The sequence below is a fragment of the Manacus candei genome, unplaced genomic scaffold (genome assembly GCF_025592945.1).
Source record: "Manacus candei isolate 608988 ecotype Guabito, Panama unplaced genomic scaffold, ASM2559294v1 h1tg000036l, whole genome shotgun sequence".
Taxonomy (NCBI): domain Eukaryota; kingdom Metazoa; phylum Chordata; class Aves; order Passeriformes; family Pipridae; genus Manacus; species Manacus candei.
This window is the reverse complement of record NW_026138084.1, coordinates 3,883,664-3,906,011: the sequence shown is the minus strand read 5'-3', so window position 1 is coordinate 3,906,011 and position 22,348 is coordinate 3,883,664. Positions and strand designations below refer to the sequence as shown.

Here is a 22,348-nt window from a genome sequence, read left to right as displayed (position 1 = left end):
CTCTTTGGTGACTGTATGCCCCCTCCCTGTCATGTCCAATAACCAATGCAGGCTTTCCTTGGCTCTCCTTTTGTTATTAATGTATTTATAAAACTACTTTTTATTATCTTTTACACTGGCCTAATTTTCTTTTTACATGACCTAATGACATCCTTACACACTCCTGAGTTGCCTGCCTCCTTTTCCAAAGCTCATACACCCCTTTTCCCCAGCACAGTGCTGCAGCTCTAAGGAACCCAGAACTGACAGAACACACTCCTTTGCCAGCTGATTCAGAACTACTGAGGGTGGTATTGAGTTTGCCAGAGCACACATCTGTTGTTCAGTGCAAGAGCACTTTGTGACCTAAATTCCTTATTCCAACCCCACTGCTCCCAAGTGGTCTGAGCACCAGGGACGAAGGGACACAGTCAACAGGCAGCGATTAAAGGGGTGACCCCACTGACGAGCACAGCCAGTGATTTTACAGATTGTGGTGTTCAGTAAACATCTTTACTTGAAAAATTGCAACTCTGTTTATTAGGGATCTGTAGGTAAAGAGAAACAGCTTAGTCCAGGAGGTCTTTGCCACTCCAGGTTACTCTGCAAGAAACATCTATTTGTTTAAAACAGGGCAGTCTGCAAGAGCAGGACACAGCCCCAACCTCACCCAGCAGGGACACCCTCCAGGGTGATGCTGGGCAGTGACAGCAGTCTGGACAAGCAACTCAGGGAGTACAAACCCAGGGAACAACAGGCAATGTGCACCTGTCACCCCAAATATAATGGCCTTCCGAGGGAAATGTGGCCAGCAAGTATTGGCAAATACTGTTGAAATGTGTCACTGGATAAAACTGACTCTGCAGTGACAGTTGAGAGGTGGCTGAATTCTGTCTGGAGTTAGCAAGAGGGGGCAGGTAGGGGAAAAACTGTGTCTCATAATATTAAAATCAAACCTTTTATATTTCTCATTAAAATCTACTCTCTCATGAGGCTTTTCTGACAACAATGACAGCTTGTATTTAAATAAACCCCCTATTTATTGTTTTCAAAAGCCAAAGCACAGCAAAGGAGTCAGTGTAAGGTGTATGACCAAGGTCAAGAACAGAACACAGAGAAGTTCTGATAAAATTCAAGGTAAAACAAAATGAAACCACCCTCAGAAACAAGGGAAAGAGACATATACACATCTAATAAGGCAACCCGAGCTTTAAGTAAAATCTCTTTATTTATCCTCTTGATATGAAGTTGTGTTTATAAGTCTTATTTTATACAGTTACATCTGGTAAACTCATGAAATAACAGTTATTAAGGTATTAAATACTTGAGCTGCAGAAAATCCCCCCCTGATTTACATTCCTCTGTATTTGCTGGCAGGGAGGTGGTCAGAAGGTCCTGTCCAGGGGGTGGGAGCAGATGTAGGATCTCTTCTCCAGGATTTGCTTTGCAGCTTTTTTAATGGAATCATCCAGGTTCTCATCTGCATCTGCAGAGAAACAGAAGGAAAGTCAACTAAAGTACCATAAATAGCTGTTCTACGTTTCTTTCAAAAAGCATTGGAATACAAATGCAATGTATCTGCACCTGAGTGCCAGGAAGGAATTTAACACTCTCCTCTGAAAAAGACTGATTATTGCAGACTGAGTTTCACAGAGCCAGTGCCTGACTGGGTGGGAATTCCCAAACAGACCAAATCCCTAATTTCTATCAGTTCCTTTACAGGAGTATTTGCTAGTGATAGACTTTTTATTCCTCAGTAAAAGAATCCCAGCCATTTGCTTTAGCTGTGGAATGAAGAGACTCTTCTCAACAGGTTCCAGCTCTGTTCCTTGTCTGAATGAAAGGCAGAGCAAAACTATTCTGTTGGTCACATCAAACCCACGTTCTTTTGACCACAGCCTGTGAAAGACATAAGAATGTAAAAATTATTTTATAGAACTTACATTTTTCTAATTGAGCCATAGCATAATTATTCTTGAAATACGCTTCTGTGCAGAAGATATTTGTGAGAAGCACCTGGGAAAAGAGGAAAACTGCGTTGAAAACTAGTGAAGAAATTTCACAAACAAAACAATGTAGTAAAAATACAGTACTTTAAACTTCTAAAAGTAATTTTTTCCTTGATAATGGAGCCCTGCAAACCAGTCATGTACAGTCCCTTGGACCCTAGAGCTGCTGCGGGTCAAGGGCAACTCAAAATTGGCTAAAGAGTGATTGGGAATCAAAACACAACAGGGCTCACACACACACAGAGTCTCAAGGCCAAAACCAAAGGTTAGTTTGTCCTGTAGCATAACTGTTACCATGAAACTTGAAATGAGCTCCTGTATCATCACTTTACTGTCATTAAATGTATTGACACAACAGTGTTGTGATTATGTTTGTATTCGGATTATATGGAAAGAGTTTGGGAGAACTGCAGGGCATGAGCAGGTTTAAGAGAACGTGCAAATCTGTAATTAGTTTATAAACGTCTGTGTGTGTGTTAAAGAAGTATTTTAAACACATTGATAGTGTGGAACTCAGCGTTCAGAGCCCTGAGAGGCAACTGGTTACTGCACCCTGGAACCAACGAGTTTGGCAACACCCTGGGGCACTGTTGGCTTTATGGCAGAGTGTGCAGTGAATCCTTTACAAAAGCAGTGTGTGGTGCTCCAAGGAGCACAGCCAGGGAACGGGAATGGGAATGGCTGCCCCAGGACTCACCTCGTGGTCGTGGTTGCGCAGCCCGATGCTGACGGAGCGGCTGGCCCTGGAGATGGCAGCTGTCATGGCATACAGGTTAATCACGATGTCTGCCACCCTCTTCAGCACCAGCTGCTCCTCCACGATTGTCTAGAAGAGTAAAAATTATTATTAGCTTCACTTAAAGCTTTAACCAAGTGTTATATTGTTCATACTTTGTGTTTAGGTCCGTATTTATTTAGCATAAGCGCGTTCTACCCTCAGTTAGAAAGTTTTCAATTAACTATTACCCTTCCTGGCTGCAGCCAAGGAACTGCTGCGGCCCAGACCACTCTGCTAAATGCCAAAAATCACTGAAATTTAGGTATTAAAGATACTGTTAAAAATATGTGCTGAGTTAAGTGCAGTGTGGCAGAGCCTGGTCAGAACTCCCAGAACACATCGGATTAACTGCCACAACATGGAAAATCCAGGGTATTCCACATGCAGGCTCTCCTGATGGAACTCCAGCACTGTGCATGGGATTGATTGGTTTGCTGCACAACGGGGATGAACAGCACAAAGTCACAACCTGCTGGGGCAGCTCCTCATTTGGGAACGGGAATTGGGTTCCAGTGGCTGCTCACAGCAAAGGACTTCAAACAGTTGCTGCAGCAGGATTTGGCTTACAGAAGAAAACAACTAATTCACTGAGATTGCCTGTGCTTTGGTTTTGGTTTTGAAAACATAAATTGTCCATTACATTGAGTACAGAATTTCAGTGTGTTTTCTCACATTCAGTGACAATGTGTGGTGTGAAGGAAGTCCTGGCTCTGGCCACACACTCCAGATGCCAGTGAGGCCTTGAGGATAAACTATTCAGTAACAAACAGACAAAATAATAGTTACCTTGCCAAACCTAGTTAGCAGGCCCCTGACTGTAGTTCCAAAATAATAAATGTTTTCTTCAAGTTTCTTGCCACTCTCCTATAAAATAAAACGGAAAATACAAGCATTTGAGTAGTTCTGTAAGGGAAAAAAGCAGTACACCCTCACCCCCTTTAAACAGGACAATAGATTTTCTCTTGGTCTTTTTTTAGCAGTCATCCAATTTGCTTCTGAGAGCCAGACAAGGCACTATTCCTCCTCTATAAAACATGCATTAAAAATTGTTAGATTTTACTTCTGGTAACTTTTCAGTTTAGGCTTATACTTACAAAAACAACTAACAGAACATCCCAGGAAAAACATACCTTATCTTTTTGCTATTAACAGAACGATCATTTTGGGTCATAAAAATGATTTACTAAGTGATTAAGCAAGTATGTGTATATATAGTTCACAGGAATTGTTACCTGAAACTGTTAAACAGGAAGAAACCCTTGTTTTGTGTCAGACCTTACTATGAAGGGCATACAAACAAGCTTTAGTTTATACAAATTACTAAAATGAATATCAGCCTGGGATTTGTCTAAATGCAGACTGAGAGCAGCCTTCATTCTCCCTGTATCCTATAATAAAACAGCTATAACTGACTTCTCTACCCTGCAATATTTTACACTGTAAATGCCACTGTTCCTGAGCACACAGTTTGTGTTGCCAGGCCAGGAGATGAGGCTGAGAGGAGCAGCAAAGGAAAGCAAAGCTGAGGAGGAGGAGCCCTGGCCCCCCTCACCTGCAGGCTGGGATGCACCACCCCGGCGTCCCCCACCAGCCCCAGATCCACCTTCCGGCCCATCGAGTCTCGCATCTTGTTCACAAACTCCCCCAGGGCCACGCCCACGTTGCCTTTCTTGATTTCTCTGGAATGTTGGGGAGAACACAGCTGATAAGCAAATTCCAGGGGGTTCAGTCATAACCAGCTGAAACTCTAAATGCTTTAGCAGAACACCTGCAGTTTGTCTGGGAATCACCAAGTGATCCATTTTACTCTGAAGTCTGGAGAGCAATTATGGAGCCTTAAAAGTCACCAGCTCCTCCCCAACACCCAACAAGGAATTCCAGGGACCAGCTACTCAATATGCACAATACAGCTGTTGTACCAACACAACTGTGTTCAGATTTAACATTTGCATTACTGGTCTTGGAAGAAAAACTTTTACACCAGCTGTAATTCCAAGATAAGATGCATTAAAGGCCAAGATTCCTAAATCTATGTACCATCCAATTAAAAAGACAAAAAGAGACCCCTGTTAACTACCTTTTACAGGCAATACATTGAAAATACTGAGTTTTTCCCACAGTTTCCCCCTCTTATCTATAAAGTTATCAGATTCTGATTAAAATAATAAAAACTATGAACAATAAATAAGAACATACTTAATTTTGTCAGTTAAGATTTTGCCTGCATGTTGCATACCCGTCAGTGCAATATACAGTCGCAGGATCTCATTTGTTCCCTGTAAAAAACAGGATAGAAAGGGAAGTCAGTACCAAACACAAAGTATTTTTAGTATTTTAAAAACCCCAGATATGCTGTGATCATATTTTCTATACTTTTTCTTCTCCTAAAACTGCTTTCAGTGTCTAAATAACTTGTAGTTTGCCATGGAATGTTCTAAAATGCATTTGGGCTTGTAAGATGGAAGATGATCAGCACCTGTAAGGAAAACACCTGTGCCAGAGGCTGCCCCCAGGTGAGGTTGCCTGGAGCAGAAACAGGAGCTGGGGAGGCAGAACAACAAGCAACAAAGGCTAAACAGTCTATTAATTATTTTTATTAAAGTCTTTGCAGACAGGTTCTGCAGGCAACTATAAAGTTGATAATACTGAGTGCTTTCCAAGCACCTTTCCATTGTTCCAGTTTTACAAGATGACTCTTCCTCCACCCCTAAGTGTTTGCTGTCTTTTGCTTTACCTCAATTTTAATTCTGATTTCATGTAGCTGTGCAGAAGTTGAGCCTCTCATTATTAAACATAAAAATGCATCATAATGAAAAAGAAAACAGACTAAATGCATTTTGAGTGAAAAAAGTTGTGCATTGTTCCAGTGAAGGGACATTTAAAAAGTTGTAGAAGAGCTCCAAATGAGCTGGATTGAAGGAATTCCAATGGTGGAATGGTTTGTTTTTTAAACAAGACTGCCTATAACTATCCAAAAGGTCTTCTCTGCTTCAACCAGTCCAGGACATGCTCCTTATGTGTGGTTTTAGATGTTCCTGTCTGGAATGTCTGCCAGACTCATGGACAGCCAGCCCTGCAGGGAGTAGGACAATGACCTGACAGGCTGGTTGGGTTTGTCCTTCCCTCCCCAAATACAGGTATTTATTTGCAGGACCACCTGCCCCTCAGGTGACTGAGGTGACTACCAGGCACTGAGCTCACATGGAGAACGTGCAGGACTTGGCAGTTGAGATCTTTGCTGTCCTGGCACCAGGTGGTAAATGATCATTCCCACCAAGAGCAATCAGCCTGGCAGTCTGACTCAGATGTGCAGCTGATGATCACGGACAATCCAGCCTGGAAACAGAATAAACTTCACAGCCTTTTTTGGTTTTTAAATAAGTGCCCATCAATAAGTTAATGAAACTTCTAAACTAATCTTTTATGAGTTTCCCTGCTTCACTTGTGAGAAGCACACAAGAGGAAAGGTTACTCCAGCCTAGGCACCAACAGAGCAGCTCAGCCACAAAATCCCAAAAAATCCTATTGCTTACACTAGAACAGATGAAGCAGCAAAAAAGCTCCAAAATATGCTTGACACAAAGCACCCTCCTGAGGCTCCTGCTCAGGCAGTTTCAGTGCTCTGATTTCACTGTGAGTTCCTGTGCAGTTACAGCTATTTACTGACCAGAGACTGAGGAGTTACTCTGGTCAACCAGAAGAGTTTTAGGCTTTTATGCTAATTTAGAATCCTTTAGTCTGTTCAAAGAAACAACCACCCAAGCTGTGAATTGGGATGTTTTTTTCTGATGACAGTGTCTTTAAAGCAGCTGTGTATTTTATTAAATCATCCAGCAAAACTCCAAATATTTAAGAAACTTTAAATACCCTACCAATGTGTTCATATCACTATATATATATATATATATACACACACACATATATATATATATAAAAATCACCAGTTTGTTGTTTCCAGGGGCAAAGCTGGTGCCAGTTCCTGCTGTAACTCATACTTGGGGGTTAGTATATAAAAGCCATCCTAGCTTATTGTACTAGAGGAAACTACTCTCCATATCTCCAAGAAGAGCAAGGTTAGTTCTGCAGTCTTACTCTACTGCAGATTCTGCAGCTAAAGGAATGATGCCTGGTCAGCCAAGGCCTGGGTTTCTGCTCAGGCTGACAGCTGTGAGTGTGAACTGCAGTTCACAGCAGCACTGGCACTGGGTACTCGCCTCAAAGATGAGCAGTATCCTGGTGTCCCTGAGGTAACGTTCGTAGGGATAATCTTTCATATAGCCAAGGCCTCCCAGGATCTGCAGAGCTTCACTCACACAGGCCCAGGCACCTTCAGAGCTGAACACCTGCCAGGGAACAGGACTTGAACCATCAGGAAATACCGAAGAGAAATCAGCAGCAATACAGGACACGCTTCTCTGGGGGTGTATTTACATGACACTGCTGTAATATTTTCTACTGCTGTTCCACCAGTCCTGTTAACCTGCCTGAAATAGCAGCCCTGTGGGGTGTAAACTTTGGTTAACCTCAGTGCCCTTGCAATCCACAAGGAAGTCTCTACGAGGACATATTCTGGGGAGAGGGGCAGCCATACACACTGGCAGAAGAGCTCCAGGTGGTTGGCTGGAGCCTTTCATGCTGCCCAGGTTCACCAGAACACAGATTTCTGCACTGACCACACTGCAAGGGACCATCGGCGGGGCTGGAAATGAGGGAGGGAGCCCTGGGCAGGGACACACCAGCACACAGGGCCTGGCTCTCCCTCAGGATTGATGCTGCAACCATGGGACAGGAGCACTTGGCCAGGCTGGCAGTGGAACTGTGACCAAGTGTCTCTGTGCTCTTGTGAGGCCTCACCAGAGGCTCAGGAGGGCCATGACATTCCCAACACGTGTCTGCAGCTTGTATTTTGTGTGGTGACAAAGGCCCGAGTCTGAGGTAATTAATGGTATGTGGGCTACAGAGAGAACAGGAATGTTTATTTGTTCATCTGGCTGAGGTTTTTCTATCACTTGTCTAAATGCAACCCCTGAGCCTTTGAGCACTTTGAGCACATAGACCAAAACACAGGAGTCCTTCACTGAATCTACCTGATCCTCACCTTGACCATGGCTGCCTCCACGGAGCAGTCTGGGAAGCCTGGCCTGTCCATCATCCCTGCAGTGAGGTAAGCCATACTCTCCATTACATATGCTTTCACAGCCATAAAACAAAACTTCTCCTGTCAAACAGCAATGTGAGGAATCACACAGAAATTCAGGGGCAAAATCCCACAGTCAAGCCTCCAACTTAAAAACACAACTGCAGTTTCCACATGTTTATTATCAAACACTAATCAATAAAAAGTTCTACTGTAAAACAATCATGAACAATAAAAAAATAAATATCTTTATTCATTTATCATTCTAGACATTTAAAAGATCATCTGTGCTACATTTCCATAAATCTAAGACTTCTAGCAAATTCTTTAAACCACTCTGCCAAGATACTCCCAACATAATCTGTGTCCTTGCACTCAGTCAATACAAGCAGAGAGGTTTAGGGGTTTCATTTTTTATTACCTGAATTAATCCAAATTGGCTGAGTCTCTTATTGAACTGTTTCCTTGTACAAGCATATTCTGATGTCATTTCTTTAAAAAAAAAAAAAAAGAAAAAATCCATCTCAGAACAGCAGAACTAGAACTGTGACAGACCATGGTGCCTTTCCCCATGGTGACACCTCAGTCTACACCAGTAACCCCCACTTTGGGAAAAACACCCTCAGTGATGGTGTTGATCCAGTCTGGGACCAGCCTGTCAAAGGCTTCTGAACCTGAGCCTGAGGTGTGAGCCTGTGCTCTTAGGGAAGTAATCAATTTTGGTGCAAATCTGTTGCTATTTTGGCTAATTATTGGCAGTATTGTTCCTTATTACTGTGCCTAGCTTTGAGCCAGTTATTCAAGTGGAGGTTCTGTGTGAGATTACACCTTCGTCAAGCAGTAGCATAGAGGCTTTTCTCTTAGGAAGAACCTTTTACCTCAGAAAAATTCAACAGAGGCAATAACCTTCCATTGCGTGAACTGACAAAAATCTTCAGTGTAAAGCCTCTGTAAACAGGCTTTTAATAACCACTTAAGATACATATTTTAGTGCTTTAAAGATGTCATGGCTGACAATGCAGCAGTGCTGTGATCCAGACTCATGCTCCCACCCTGCATTCTCTCTCTCAGGCAGATGAGTTCCTGCACTGCAGAGCACCCAGCTCACCCACCTATCAACTTTTTAATCATTCCAGCAGATGCACTGCCCATGCTGAATCTTCCACTGTTTAGGATATTCATGGCAACCTGGGAGGAAAATGAATGGGGTTTAGGCAACATTCTCCTTAGATCACAATGGTTCCTTCTATCTTGCTTCATGCTTTAATGCTTCCCTGCATTTCATTCCTCACTGGAACACACTTCCTGGCCTGGGACACTTGCCCTCAGTGAGCCAGCACAGCATTCCAGGGGAAACACTTCAAAACTGGGCTTTTACTGTCACTCACTACATCAAATTTTATATTTGAAATAGTTTTCAGAGACTGATGATCCAGTGACCTGGAAATAATCTCTATTCAAAGTACATGAAGGTAAAATGTAGATAAAAATGTCTTTATCTGCAGCTAGATAAACAACATTCCAACTAGACAGCACTGTTCTGGTTTATAAAAAAATTAAGAAAATCACAATATTGTTTGATTATATTATTTATATTTATAAAATCCCCTGCAGCTGACCTGCAATGGATGATCTCTGCTTCAGATTCCTTCCAGCAACATACCACAGAAGGGAACAAGAATGAAAGGTGTAGAAATGAAATACAGATCAATAATGGACAAAACCAGATTTTGGAATATAGTGTTAATGTTTCTTAGCAAGAGACACATGGGTGACAGGTCAAAAGACCTAACAAAGAAGTTATTGTTCCTACATTTTAACTTGTGATAACTAAATCTCAAGAGGAAAACAAAAACCTTCTTTTAATCTTTACTACATTTAAGAAAATTATTTCATTTAACATTTAGGACTGGACTTGGCTGCTAGAGGAAGAGTAAGACACTGAGAAGGACCAGTAAGAGCAAAGGGACTGGTGGTGTCTTTACTGGTGTCCCATTTCCATGATGGCAGGAAGAGCAGCCAGTGCTGGGGCAGCTGGTCAGGCAACTCCTGTTCTTGTTTCCTTGTGCAATAATCCAACCCTGGAAAACCACCTGACAGCCAGGGGACCTTGGACAGGACCTGGGCTTTCCTGGAACCATTGCCTGTTCCACTCATTTCTCACTCTCCCTTTCCACACAGTTCACAGTTGTGGCTGTAGGAAACAGCAGGTGACACTCCCTGACTGAGCTCATGCTGAAGAAGTCTCTCCCTTTTCTGAAGGGAACATCATACCCCAAAAAGCAATCAAAACCCCACAAAGAGCAGCACCAGCCTCTCTAACTGCACTGGGATACACAGAGACCTGACATTCCAGGGAAACCAATTTACACAAGCACAGCAGGGAGGAGCAGTCTCTCCTCAGGACCCTTCAGTGTGGCAGTGCTCAAACTGCCCACAGGGAAACTGCAGTACAGGGGACAAAAACAGTCTCCTTCAGGCTTTTAAAAATCATCAGTAGTTACTGTCCACTGCTTACCTTAAATCCTCCTCCAACTTCTCCAATTACATTTTCTACAGGCACTTTGGTGTTTTCAAAATGTACTTCGCAGGCTGAAACACAAAATTAGCAGCTGTTCAAGTATGACACAAAAATATTTAAAAAACATTCAGGAACATAAGTCAGTATTTGTCACAAGAAATGAAGGTTTCCTAATGCATTGTTTATGACAGAATTATACATGCTTTGCCAGAGAAGTGAGAATTTGGGAAAAGGCTGTTGACATCAATGACTGATGTAAAACATTAAAAATGTAATTACTGTACATTGTGTAAACAGAGAACTACAGTTGTGTCTTTATTTTGTCTCAGTTCTAAGGAACTGATTCAGGAGTCAAGTCCAGGAGACAGATGGTGAAAAGTTGTAATCACTAATAAGCTTAAGAAGAACTGATGAAGTCTTCTAGATTAAAGCTTTTGGCTACTGAATCTCCTGAGTGATTTCTGTCACTGCCCAGTGAGGAAATCTGCACAATATGGATTTCTTATTTCAGATCCTGCATTAGGAAGGGCTCATAGGAAAAGCCAGGTAAAGAAACATGAAACTTACACTGTTATATGGAATAGATACTGATCTGCCTCTGAATTCAGGTGAACTAAACTAAATAAACCATTAAAATACTAAACTCATTTCTGTTAGCAACTGTAAGTGATTCTTACTATTGGAGCCTCGAATGCCCAGCTTATCCTCAGGCTTCCCATGGGTGACTCCCCCAAAATCCCGCTCCACGATGAAAGCAGTGATTTTGTCTTTCTTCTGCCCATCTTTATCCACAACCTCTGTCCTGGCAAACACTGTGAAAATACTTGCAAGGCCACCGTTGGATATCCAAACCTGTTTTAAGAGAGGAAAGAAGTGTAAGAAATACATTTGTTCTGGTTTTGTGAGCACTGTTCTGAAAGGTTTCGTAACAGACCGGGCAGAGAACAGAGTGGTGAAAAACTGCTGCTTCTTCCCTTAAATTCTAATGAGTGTCTGCTACTAGTTTTGCCTCTTGTGCACGTGTTTCCAAGGAGAGCTGACCACAGGTGGTAAGTTTAGAGCAGCTATAAACCCAGGTTTAATATCAGTATGAACTGAATTAAAATCCACAGTGCATTTCCCCAAAGCTTGGATGCCCTGCTGCTTGCAGCATGTGAGGGAGACGAGGGAAGGCAGACTGCAGAAATCCCATGCCCAAAAATTTAACTCCGATAAGAAATTCTCTGATCAGGCCACATTTCTGTACAGCCTCTCCTACAGGGTGGGTCTCGTCACATCACAAACACATCAACAACTACAGATCAAGTCTGCAATGTATCCCATACTGCTGAAGCCAGTACATCTCTACATTTCTTATTTTCTTATGCTGTATTTTACCATCTTTTCTTTTAGCAGAACTGTTCCAAGCAGCCCCGTTTCCAATTAAATGTCAAGTTTTCTTTTACGAACACCTACAAAATCTGGCCTGAAGAATGAAGAGAGAGGAAAACATGAGTTTAGGTTTGTTTGTGCCTATGCTGTCACAGAGGGGGCTAATTAACTAACTAACTAACCAACAACTCTGAAGCTGAACCCACAAGCTGGTGATAGAGAAGGAACTTAGGAGTGGGTTTCTACTTTCCTACCAAGAATTTAGTGCAGTTATTCCCTAACAGTGCTTTTCTAGTCTCTTTGGCCCTAAACCAACCCGGGGGGTCTTTTTGACACGGTCAGTCTTCACCAGCTTGGACACCTCCCAGTTCAAGGCAGCTGCCACACCAGCCTCTTCCTTAGCCAGACTGATGGCAAAGCTCCAAAGGACACTGACATTTGCTGTGCACTTGGAACAAAAGCCTGTCCTATTTCCAGCCTGGCACTGGGTACCTTGGAGCCATTTAACAGGAAGTATTTCCCATCTTCACTGAGGGTTGCTCTGGTCTGGATGGATGCAGCATCACTCCCACTGAAAAACAAACAAATTATTAATGTTTAAAGAAATAAACACGTTTTTAAAAACAAAACTCCCCTCTTCATGTCCTTCAAAAAGGAGAGTTTACAGGTCTGTTAAATAGCAGTATATAAATATTAGTTTTTAACTAACAATGAAGCTTACTGATTCAACAGCTCCAAAAGTTACCTGAGGGGACATTCCTGCTCGTTACCATGTATGTTATCACGCTTAGGACCTGACCAGAGTGTTCACAATGCCACATAAGCAGCTTTTTTTGAGCTGCATGTCGAGCTGTGTGAACACACAGTGAAACTGTCATCCTAAAACACACCAAGTTTAACAAGTCTAAGTCGTTCCTCAAAAATTCACACCCTGGTTTTATATCTCACGTGAAAAAAGGCTCAACAGAAATGAAAAATAAATGTGTGACAGTCTCTATCAAAGAGCACTTGGGCATACCAAATACCTTCTACAGGAGCAAAATCAGCAAGCAAATTACAACAATGCAATCAGAAGTTTACACTCTGTGATTAAGTTCACCCTCCCTCTTGCATCACCACCTTACTCCATAACTTAACAAGCAGCTCAGTCTCCCCCTTGAAAGAAGTTTCCTCCTCCACAAATCACAATGCCACAAGGCTCACTTGGGGTATTCAGCTGTGGACAAGGGTAAAGTTCTCAGAACAGCCAGAGCTCAGCTGGTATTTTAATAGGATTAGATTGCTAAAGTTCAGTTCTAAAGATGATTGGTCTGTGCACTAGAACTGAGATCTCTAAGAAGACTGAAGCTAAAGACCAGAAATCTTTTTAAATAACACCGGGGTAGGAAAGATGTCAGAAGAATTCCAGAACATGGGTGGCCCTTGTTTTTCTCCTGTGTGTTACTTATGAGTCCCTTCAGTGGATTGCTTGGTTAAAATATCTGTGCTAGTTTAACTTTCACCTGCAAGTGGGACAGCTTTTAGAGGGTCACAGCCCAGCTCAGGACTCTTGAATAAAACCATCCCTGAGGTCAGGGAGCAACAAGAAAATCAGCAATTAATCAAACACTGACTGGAGGTCACTTGAGCAGACAGCAGCTCAGGAAAGTTTCAGGCTGCAGTTTGCATGGACAGGCAAGATTCAACTTCAGACACTCAGCTGGTCTCAGACCTTCCACCAGTTTCCTTTACAGGCTCCCTGTGTGCTTTCCACAAAACTGTCCCTCTTCTGCACTAATACATTTGCAACATTAGTGACAGTCAGTGAGTAACTGTAACAAATACCTTATCTTTGAAAAGCTGCTGCTACAAAGAACCCTCTTCTGAACTCTAAGTAACACCCAAAATTCTTCCCATTATTTTTTGTATCTCCTTGAATACAGGTTTTTGTAACTTTGAACAAGAACTGAAAGCATCCTAGAACAGTCACAGCACATTACTTCTGACATAGCATGAAGTATCCTTTCAATTCATATTTAGTAATGCCAGAAATGAAGGAAATGAAATCCTGGGATGGGAACAACAACAGTTAGGGGTTTCATGGAAACTGCCACGAGTAGCAGGTTGGGGAAGGAGTAATTAAATGGTCTGAAGTGTACCTTTAAAAACTAAAAATAAAAACCTGATTTGTACACTGAAGCCATAGGCCCCAATGTATTAATGAAGATGAGAACCATAACCCCCTCTGGGTGCTGTGTGGAGGGGGTGGACTCCAGGCAGTACCTGCCGGGCTCGGTGAGGCAGAAGGCTGCGATGTGCTCCCCTGAGGCCAGCCTGGGCAGGTACTTGGCCTTCTGCTCCTCAGTGCCAGCAATGAGGATTCCCTGCACAAAGAATCAGCACAAAACTGCTCAGCATCAGCCTGTGGAAAAAGACACGAAGCTGACCAGCTTCACCAAGTTCAGAAAGCTTTACTTGCACATTTTATGGATAACAAGGGACAGTTTAAGAAACAACAGACTTCATTACTTATCAGACACTAAAGTATTTTAAATTAGCATTGTCTGCTCAATTCCACGAGGAATTTTTTCATGAACTTACTTCTCTTTCAAGCTTCAGACACCATCCATCCACCAGTAAAAGGTTGTATTATACAGCAAACAAAAATTCACATGCTTGCTCTTGGGTGAGTTTTCTTCTCTAAGCTCCCCAGCCTGCAGTCTCATCCAGCTAGACAAAGTTTCACCCTTCTGAACTCTCTGCATGGCTGATACTGGTCTCCATAATGTTACCCCCTGTGACACTTTATTTACTTCAATATTTATTCTAGCTACATTCATCCAGTTTGCTCAATTAAAAAAACCTTGGATATTTAGAGCATTTTTTCTAAGAATTCTTAGCTCTGTGTTTCCTGAACTCGTCGTTTTCTTGTGTACTTCTTGTTCAGTCTTTCTGCTGCATGAGAGCCACTGGCAGAGGGTGCTGGGGACACCAACAACCAATGCTCCACCTGACTGATGCTTCACTGGTGATTCTGATTTGTTGTACCCACACTGCACATTTTCCATGCCAGTTGTGCAGAACTCCTGGACCTAAAGGAGCAGCATTACCTTCAGCCCAATAGCCTGATGTGCTGCCAGAGTGACTGCAATGGATCCATCCAGAGAAGTGATCTCTCCCAGCCGGGCGTACATGGTGTTAGACAGGCCCAGGCCACCTGCAACAAGAACAGTTTATTTGAAGGAGATATAACTTGCCCCTTCCCCCCAAAAAATCCCTTCCAAGTACAGAAACATTGGGAATGTAACACTGTTAACTGGAGAGAAACAAAACTGGATAGTTTGTTCCCAAGCAGACTTCCAAACTGGTACTAGACAAGGGTAAAATCTAACACTTCAAAAATGTCTTTAATAAAAAAATGTGAATATACCAAGAAACAAACCTGACACCAGCACATGCTTCCTGGAGGAAGCAGGATAAATCAAAGCTGTACGTTTATGAGTCCAATGTTCAGCAATTTTACGCTGTCAGGACCAGAAGTCCTGTTTGTTGTCATTTAAGATAATTTTATATATTACTGGTGAATAAAAAATTTAATCTAATCAAGACAATAATCTTTTGTCCAGGGTAACAATTTTCTACGTGGGACAGTGGTGTAAGTCAGGGTAACACGTTCCTTACTCCTGCAGATGTCTCGACAGCCCTGCTGGTGTGTGTACGCTGAATAAACGCAGCAACAGTCCCTGATACCAGTAACTCCCATCACCGCCTCACACAGACTAAGAACACCCATATATGGATTAACTCTCACACTCCCCCTGTACTCTGACTTCTTTTCCCCTTTCCAAGCAGTGCTGGGCTCAGGATTCAGCCTGGAGAATCCTGATGATGTGCACACAGTAACTCCAGTGATGCCCTTGTTGGAGCTGACATTCCATGATCCACATGAGCTTCATTTTCCCCATTAAATTTCTGTACTTCAGTGCTTCTGGCAAAGAGGTCACTTTTACAAACCATGATGAAAAACACTGTGCAGTGCACAAAGCCCTGATCGCTTTGACTGAAAGGTTTTAAAATATGACAATGCCAGCACCAAAAATAAATCATGTTTAACCTACAAAAAATGGGGAACAACCTCATCAGAAGTATATAATTTATGGTGCAGACTAGAGGAGCTTGTTTAAGCTGCTTTCCACGTTCTGGTTTGATCCAGCATCTAAGTTTACAACACCACAAGCCTTTGATTTTCCACAAGTGTGCTGAGTGGGTTGCAAATTTGCAAACTGGAAGCTGAGAGAATATTATTTCATAAGCATCAAAACAACAAGAACATGTTATTAAATTAAAGTATGACTTCAAAGTTAAATACATTGCCTTTGAGAGTCTTTAAAAAAATAGAGTGGGAAACTTATTTTTAGTTAATCAATAGGAAGTTACACTTCCAGTGTCATGGTGGTTCCTAATGCTCTGCTTTGAGCTCTGTCCTTTGTTCCCTGCCTCCAACACCTCCTTTCTATGGACAGGAACATCCTGCCTTCTTCCAACATATTTCTTAACTCCTAAACACCTCTCTCTTCCCACCTGGGTTAAGCTGCTCTGTCCAGATCCTTCTCCTCCCAAGACACCATCCTGAAGAGCAAACCTTGAAAGAGCTGGCAAGCCTCTTCTCTACCTCACCCTTACACCACCCTGTCTAGTCCTGAACACACATGAAAAACAGTTAATAACATTTTTATGCATTTCAAAAGCATTAATTAACAATCAGTTAACCAGAGACCACACCATGTTACAGCATATGCCACTTGTCTGATATACTTTAATGAATTTGTATATAGACCTAAATTGAAACCAGTGCAGCACAGCCACACTAGTTATACTGCCTAACATGATAAGAAAATGCTACAAAAAATAACAGTATTACTTTATTAACAAGTAAATGCTGAAGAATGTCTCCAGCTTTACACAGAATTATTGTAAATACTGAAAAAAATATTTTGTTTCATGCCATTCTGTTCAAAAATGAGGTATTTTCCCCAGTGAAACTGTCTTTCTCTGAGCCTTCTCCTCAACATCCCTTTGCAATATTCTCATTTCTTTATAAATTTCAATGCCAATTTTTAACTTATGAGTAAAAATAGGATCAAAATTTTCTTGAAAACTCCTTTGCAAGTGTAAGGGTTAGTCCAGTGAGGAATTAATGTCTATGATGCCAATTGGCACCACAATGCCCTTTAGGACATGAACTGTTCAGTATTGCACAGGAAGGATTTTATCCAAAAGCCATCCTTTCAGTAAACAGACATTATACTTTTACACTTCCAAGTGCTCCAGCACATTCCTACCTGCCAGTGACAGCTTTGATAGGTCACTTCCATGAGACACTGCACTTTGGACCCAGCACAAGTTTAAGAACCATCAGCAAGAACAAGTCTCCCAGAATGTCAAGTTTCTCTACTGCATCCAAAAAAACAATTAAAAAGGGAAATGCTATGCCAAGAGGAATTTACACCAGCTAAAATTAGTCATGGCACTCAAGGGAAGGGCACACAGAGCTCCTCTCACAGCCACCAGGCATTCCTGTATTAACCAGGGAGAAAACTCCAGCTCCTAATTCAGCCAAGACCACACATGGAACAGCACAGATACATTTTGCAATGCACCACTAAATACAGACTAACTCCTGGGTTATTCCTTTTGTGACCATGGACTCACCATATTCCTCTGGGATCTGCATGCCAAAGAGACCCAAGTCCTTCAGCCCTTTCAAAGTTTCAGGTGGGATTTTTGCATCTTGATCGATCTTCTTTGAGTCCACTGCAAACACAGAAGGTTTTACCATTTCAAACTGTGCTTCTTAGTGACACAAACCCGGGAGACTGCCCAGGTCTCTGTCAGGGCATGCCCTGAGCCAGCAGCACAGGGATCTCAGACCTGTCATCAGCCTGAGAGCCCACACCTGAAGAACTGAGCCAACTCCCCACATCCTCCCTGCTGGAATTCTTCTCCAATCTTCTGAAGGAACTTCAGAGAAGACACAGTGCTCATGACAGATGGAGACAGACCTCTCATTCCCGGCTCCACCAGAATTCCTCCTTCTAGCTTCAGCCTGATCTTACCAACTGTCCTGTTTGCCCTCATAACATATGCAGGAAAAGCATTTGGAAGTGGGAAAAATCTGGGGTTTATTTCATTTTCTCAAACATTTCTATACGTACAGTTTGTATGTGTGCATGTCAGCATATTCCAAGACTGGGAAAAGCAAAAGATTCCCAGGATTTTCTATGTGAACAATGGCTAAGTCATGAGGGAAAAAAAACGAGTTAACTACAAAATCTTGTTCTTAGAAGTTTTTCCAGTTCCTGGGGAATTAAAAGAGCTGTTCTGTACTGTTGCAGTGAAAATAAACAGGAATCATGTTAAGCAGCTCAGGAAGGCTGTAAGCTGCAGCAGAGGGAACACAGCCACCTTTCCAAAAATTACACAAGAAGTAACTCTGCAAAAGCAATGGAGCTTCCTAAAGAAACCTCACATTCACCCCAGTGAAAGGGTGCTGGAACTTCTGTGTGAACAGAAGGGAGGCAACCAGACATTCTGATCTTCTTTTGACAGAAGTTATTCAGAAAGAAAACTTCAAACAACATTTTTTGCTCCCCATGCTAATTTTTTAGCTCCATTGCACCAGATCCTTATCTGTGGAGTGTCCTCAGCTGTCCCAGGGAGAGGGAGAGTTGTGGTGTCAGGACATTGTCAGGTTTCCAGTGACTCTGCCGAGACAAGTTTCCTTTCCCAGTGCCAGTCCCACCAAGTTTCTGTTTAGGGTTGCCCTACTGACCTATTTTAACCACACCCCTAAGTTACCCTGAATAACTAAACAGAAATAGTTGGGAATTCAAAGATGAGCAATTTCTACCTGCAGGTAAGACTCCATAGTTTGGCATTTTTATTCCTCCCTTAAACAGCAGGTTTTTTACTCCATAAATTAATTTCCCCAACAGAGCAAAGAAATAAAAAGTGTAATTTGAATAAACTCTTTATTTACTGTCAGTAAGCAGCAATACAATGTTACAGTTAAAATGACCTGTACCTCACAAATTGTGATCTGTGACAATCACTAGCTTCTCCAAACTCCTGCAGTGTTTGGAAACCCAGACCTGGTATCTTTGTCAGTGGGAAGTCTGAGACAATAGTGTTTAACTGCCTCAGAAATTGCTGTCTGTAAAAACCAATTTTGTACAATTGTTCTGGAATTGGCTTATCCATTGCAGCACTAATGGAAGGAACACCCTGCAGCCCTATCTGGAATGCACACGGCTAATAAGGCTTTTCCTAAATAGAATCATTAGTCTAATGCTGAAAAAACACAAATACCTTTGATTTTTCCCAATGAGTCATCATTTATTAATATCTCTTCTGAATTTTGCTACAACCAGTCTTAGCAGAGTAAGACATTTAAAAGTTTCAGGAAAAAAAAAATCACAATATATGAGGCAGTAAAAAGTACAGTTCTACTGAGCTAAAACCAATTTCAAATCCTACCTCTATCCCAGAATTCTTTTACTTCCTGGGGGTTTTTTTCTGGTTTGGAGATTTATGTCTTCTAGTCAGCATCCCAATACTCCACAAAAAAATTCATCAATGGACATGCTGTAGAACCAGCAGCACTACATGACTAGTAATAAATGCATAAAATGACTTAAGTATTTACAGTGTAATAATAATTATTCAACTGCTCCAGTTAAATCATTTTGAACTCAGTAAATCACTTGCATGAATAAAAAACTAATAATATACCTTCTTCATTGAAAAATTTTTCGACAGGTCCAACAAACTGGTTGATCTCTGCCAGTTCTTCATTGGTGATTTCTGGATAAGGGAAAACTTCTTTCTAAAATAAGAGACAATTATTTTAGATTTTTTTAATACATGAATCACACAATTGATATAAAAATTCAAGAACATATGCCTCTCAAATTCTAGATGAAAAGCTGTGAAAATTAAGAATTGTGGAAAATATTCTGAGCCAGGAACAGCCTTATCTGATAAGGCCCAGAGGGCTCAACTTTAATACATACAAAACCACCTGAAAAACAGGAACATTAGGGAGAAATAAAGAGATTTTTAAGAACTATGAGAACAGCAAACCATAAACCCTGGATTAACAAATTCTGGTTGATACAGTGTTCTGTATGAAATTTGTCTGGTGGCATCTCAAGACACAACAAGAATTCCAACCTTTCCTATAAAAAATGTAGGCAGAAGTTTACATGAAGTCTTGATCCTTCAAGTAAAAAGAGAGCATAAACTGCCATAGTTTTGTGGAATGCTCAGGATACACACACCTGTGTTTCCAAAGGGAATTTCCTAAACTTGCAAGAACAGGCAACAGTGGTTTAAGGCAGCTCTTCAGGTGCTGGTTGTTGGGAACATTTAGAACTCCACGGTGCATTTTGTGTGCACAGGTGCCAGCAGGTCACTGCAGTTAACCCAGCTCCAGTGGGGGGGCGAGGGAAACCCTGAGAGCAAACAGGCCTGGGCTGCACTGGGGAGCAGTGCAGGAAAGGCAGGTCCTGCCTGACCAACCTGATCTCCCCCTACAACAAGGTGAGCAGCTCAGGGGGTGAGGGAAAGGCTTTGGATGTGAACCTGGATGCAGGAAAGCCTTTGACACCACCGGCATTCTCCTGGAGACACTGGCTGCTCATGGCCTGGGTGGGACACTGCTCACTGGGCTCACAACTGGCTGCTGGCCCAGGGAGAGGTGGGCAATGGAGCTCCATCCAGCTGGGAATGGGCACCAGTGGTGGGCAATGGAGCTCCATCCAGCTGGGAATGGGCACCAGTGGTGGGCAATGGAGCTCCATCCAGCTGGGAATGGGCACCAGGGGTGGGCAATGGAGCTCCATCCAGCTGGGAATGGGCACCAGTGGTGGGCAATGGAGCTTCATCCAGCTGGGAATGGGCACCAGTGGTGGGCAATGGAGCTCCATCCAGCTGGGAATGGGCACCAGGGGGTTACACAGGGGTCAGTGCTGGGGCCAGTTTTGTTTAATGTCTTTATCAATAACCCTGACAAGGGGATCGAGGGCACCCTTGGTCAGTCTGCAGGTGACACCAAGGTGGGCAGGAGTGCTGATGTGCTGGAGGGTAGGAAGGCTCTGCAGAGGGATCTGGACAGGCTGAGGTTCATGGACCTCGTCTGAGGTTCAACAAGGCCAAGAGCCAGGTCCTGCCCCTGGACACAAGTCCTGCAGTGCTACAGACTGGGGGCAGAGGGGCTGGGAAGCTGGAGAAGGCCCTGGGGGTGCTGGTGACAGCGGCAGGACGTGATCCCAGGTGAGCCCAGGGGGGCAAGAGGCCAATGGCCCCTGGGCTGTGCCAGCCCTGCTGTGGCAGCAGGGCCGGGACACTGCTCGTTCCCAGCGCTGCCGGTCGGTGAAGGGGCACCGCCACCCCGAGCCCCGCCGTGTCCGCCCGGCCCCCGCCCGGCCCGGCGGTCCCACCTTGCTGAGGGTGCCCAGGAAGAGCTCCTTGGCGAAGGCGGCCCTGGGCGCGGCCGTGCGCAGGTGGCGGGCGGCGGGCCCGGCCCGGGCGGCGCGAAGGGTCCGCAGCAGCAGCGCGGCCATGGCGGGCTCGGCGCTCCCTCACGGCGCGGCCGTGACGGCACCGCTGCGCGCCGGGGCCGCCCTCAGCCCGCCCTCAACCCTCCTTCCCTCAGCCCGCCCTCAGCCCGTCCTCAGCCCGCCCGGGGCCTGGCCGGGCCGCCGCCGCTTTGGGCAGAATTGCTGCGGGAACGGGAACGGGGCCGCCCAGGGGTCCGCCCGCCCCACCTGCCACCTCCCTGCCCGGTCACCCAGCAGCAGCTACAGAGGATGAACCGGATAATGTAATAATAATGATAAAATAATAATGAATAATATTTTTTGACACACATAGGATGTCTTAGAATCGCCTTCCTGAACCCGAAGCATCGGTGTAGGGCGGGGTGGGAACAAGCTGAGCTGCTGCAGGCGGGGGAGCACCGGGTGGATGTGCTGAACACCCTGAGCTGATGGAACGGCCACAAAAGCTCCATCAAAGCCTAATTGCTCCTAATGCGAGTGTCTGGCTCGGGAGGAGGAGGATGGCAGCACCGACAGCCCTCACCCGAGCGGCCCCGCTCGCTCAGTGTCCCACAGCGGCCAAGACAAACCCCCAGGACGGTGCCTCGCTGCGAACGCTGCCCTGCACCGAGGATACCTGGATTTGTACTTTTCCTTTGCTCCCCCCTGCCATGCCTTTGGCAGCAGGTTTTGTCTTTTTTACAAACCCAAGTGCCAAAGCCATGTGAAATTACTGAGCTTGTCACCCGACACTGAAATCTGCTTCAGAAACACTCACCGCTCCCCTCCTGACAGAGGGCTCAGCTCTGCTGCATCACCACCCACCGTGCTGCTCTCACCTGCTCACCCACACAGAAGGGCCTTCTGAATCATTTGTTTGAAATATTTCTTTCAAGTGTTTTAAAGGCTGCCTTTAGTCTCTTAAAGCTGCCCTCAGTTTGCTTTGGTCTGTGAGGAACTGCACAACGCTCGGGA

The 22,348-nt window shown here is 43.7% G+C and overlaps 1 protein-coding gene across 1 annotated transcript; it reads right to left on the bottom strand.

The window, feature by feature from the left end:
- Positions 1-1,188: 1,188 nt before the first annotated feature.
- ACAD9 (acyl-CoA dehydrogenase family member 9) lies at positions 1,189-21,440 on the bottom strand. The gene is made up of 18 exons (XM_051793411.1): positions 21,275-21,440; positions 19,566-19,659; positions 17,487-17,588; positions 14,885-14,991; positions 14,058-14,158; positions 12,288-12,366; positions 11,102-11,276; positions 10,422-10,495; positions 9,016-9,091; positions 8,325-8,395; positions 7,865-7,984; positions 6,981-7,109; positions 4,963-5,042; positions 4,319-4,445; positions 3,553-3,630; positions 2,686-2,814; positions 1,923-1,995; positions 1,189-1,465 (listed from the first exon to the last, which is right to left on the bottom strand). The coding sequence occupies exons 1-18, from the start codon at positions 21,395-21,397 to the stop codon at positions 1,365-1,367; spliced, it is 1,839 nt and encodes a 612-aa protein (XP_051649371.1). The 5' UTR covers positions 21,398-21,440; the 3' UTR covers positions 1,189-1,364.
- Positions 21,441-22,348: the final 908 nt, after the last annotated feature.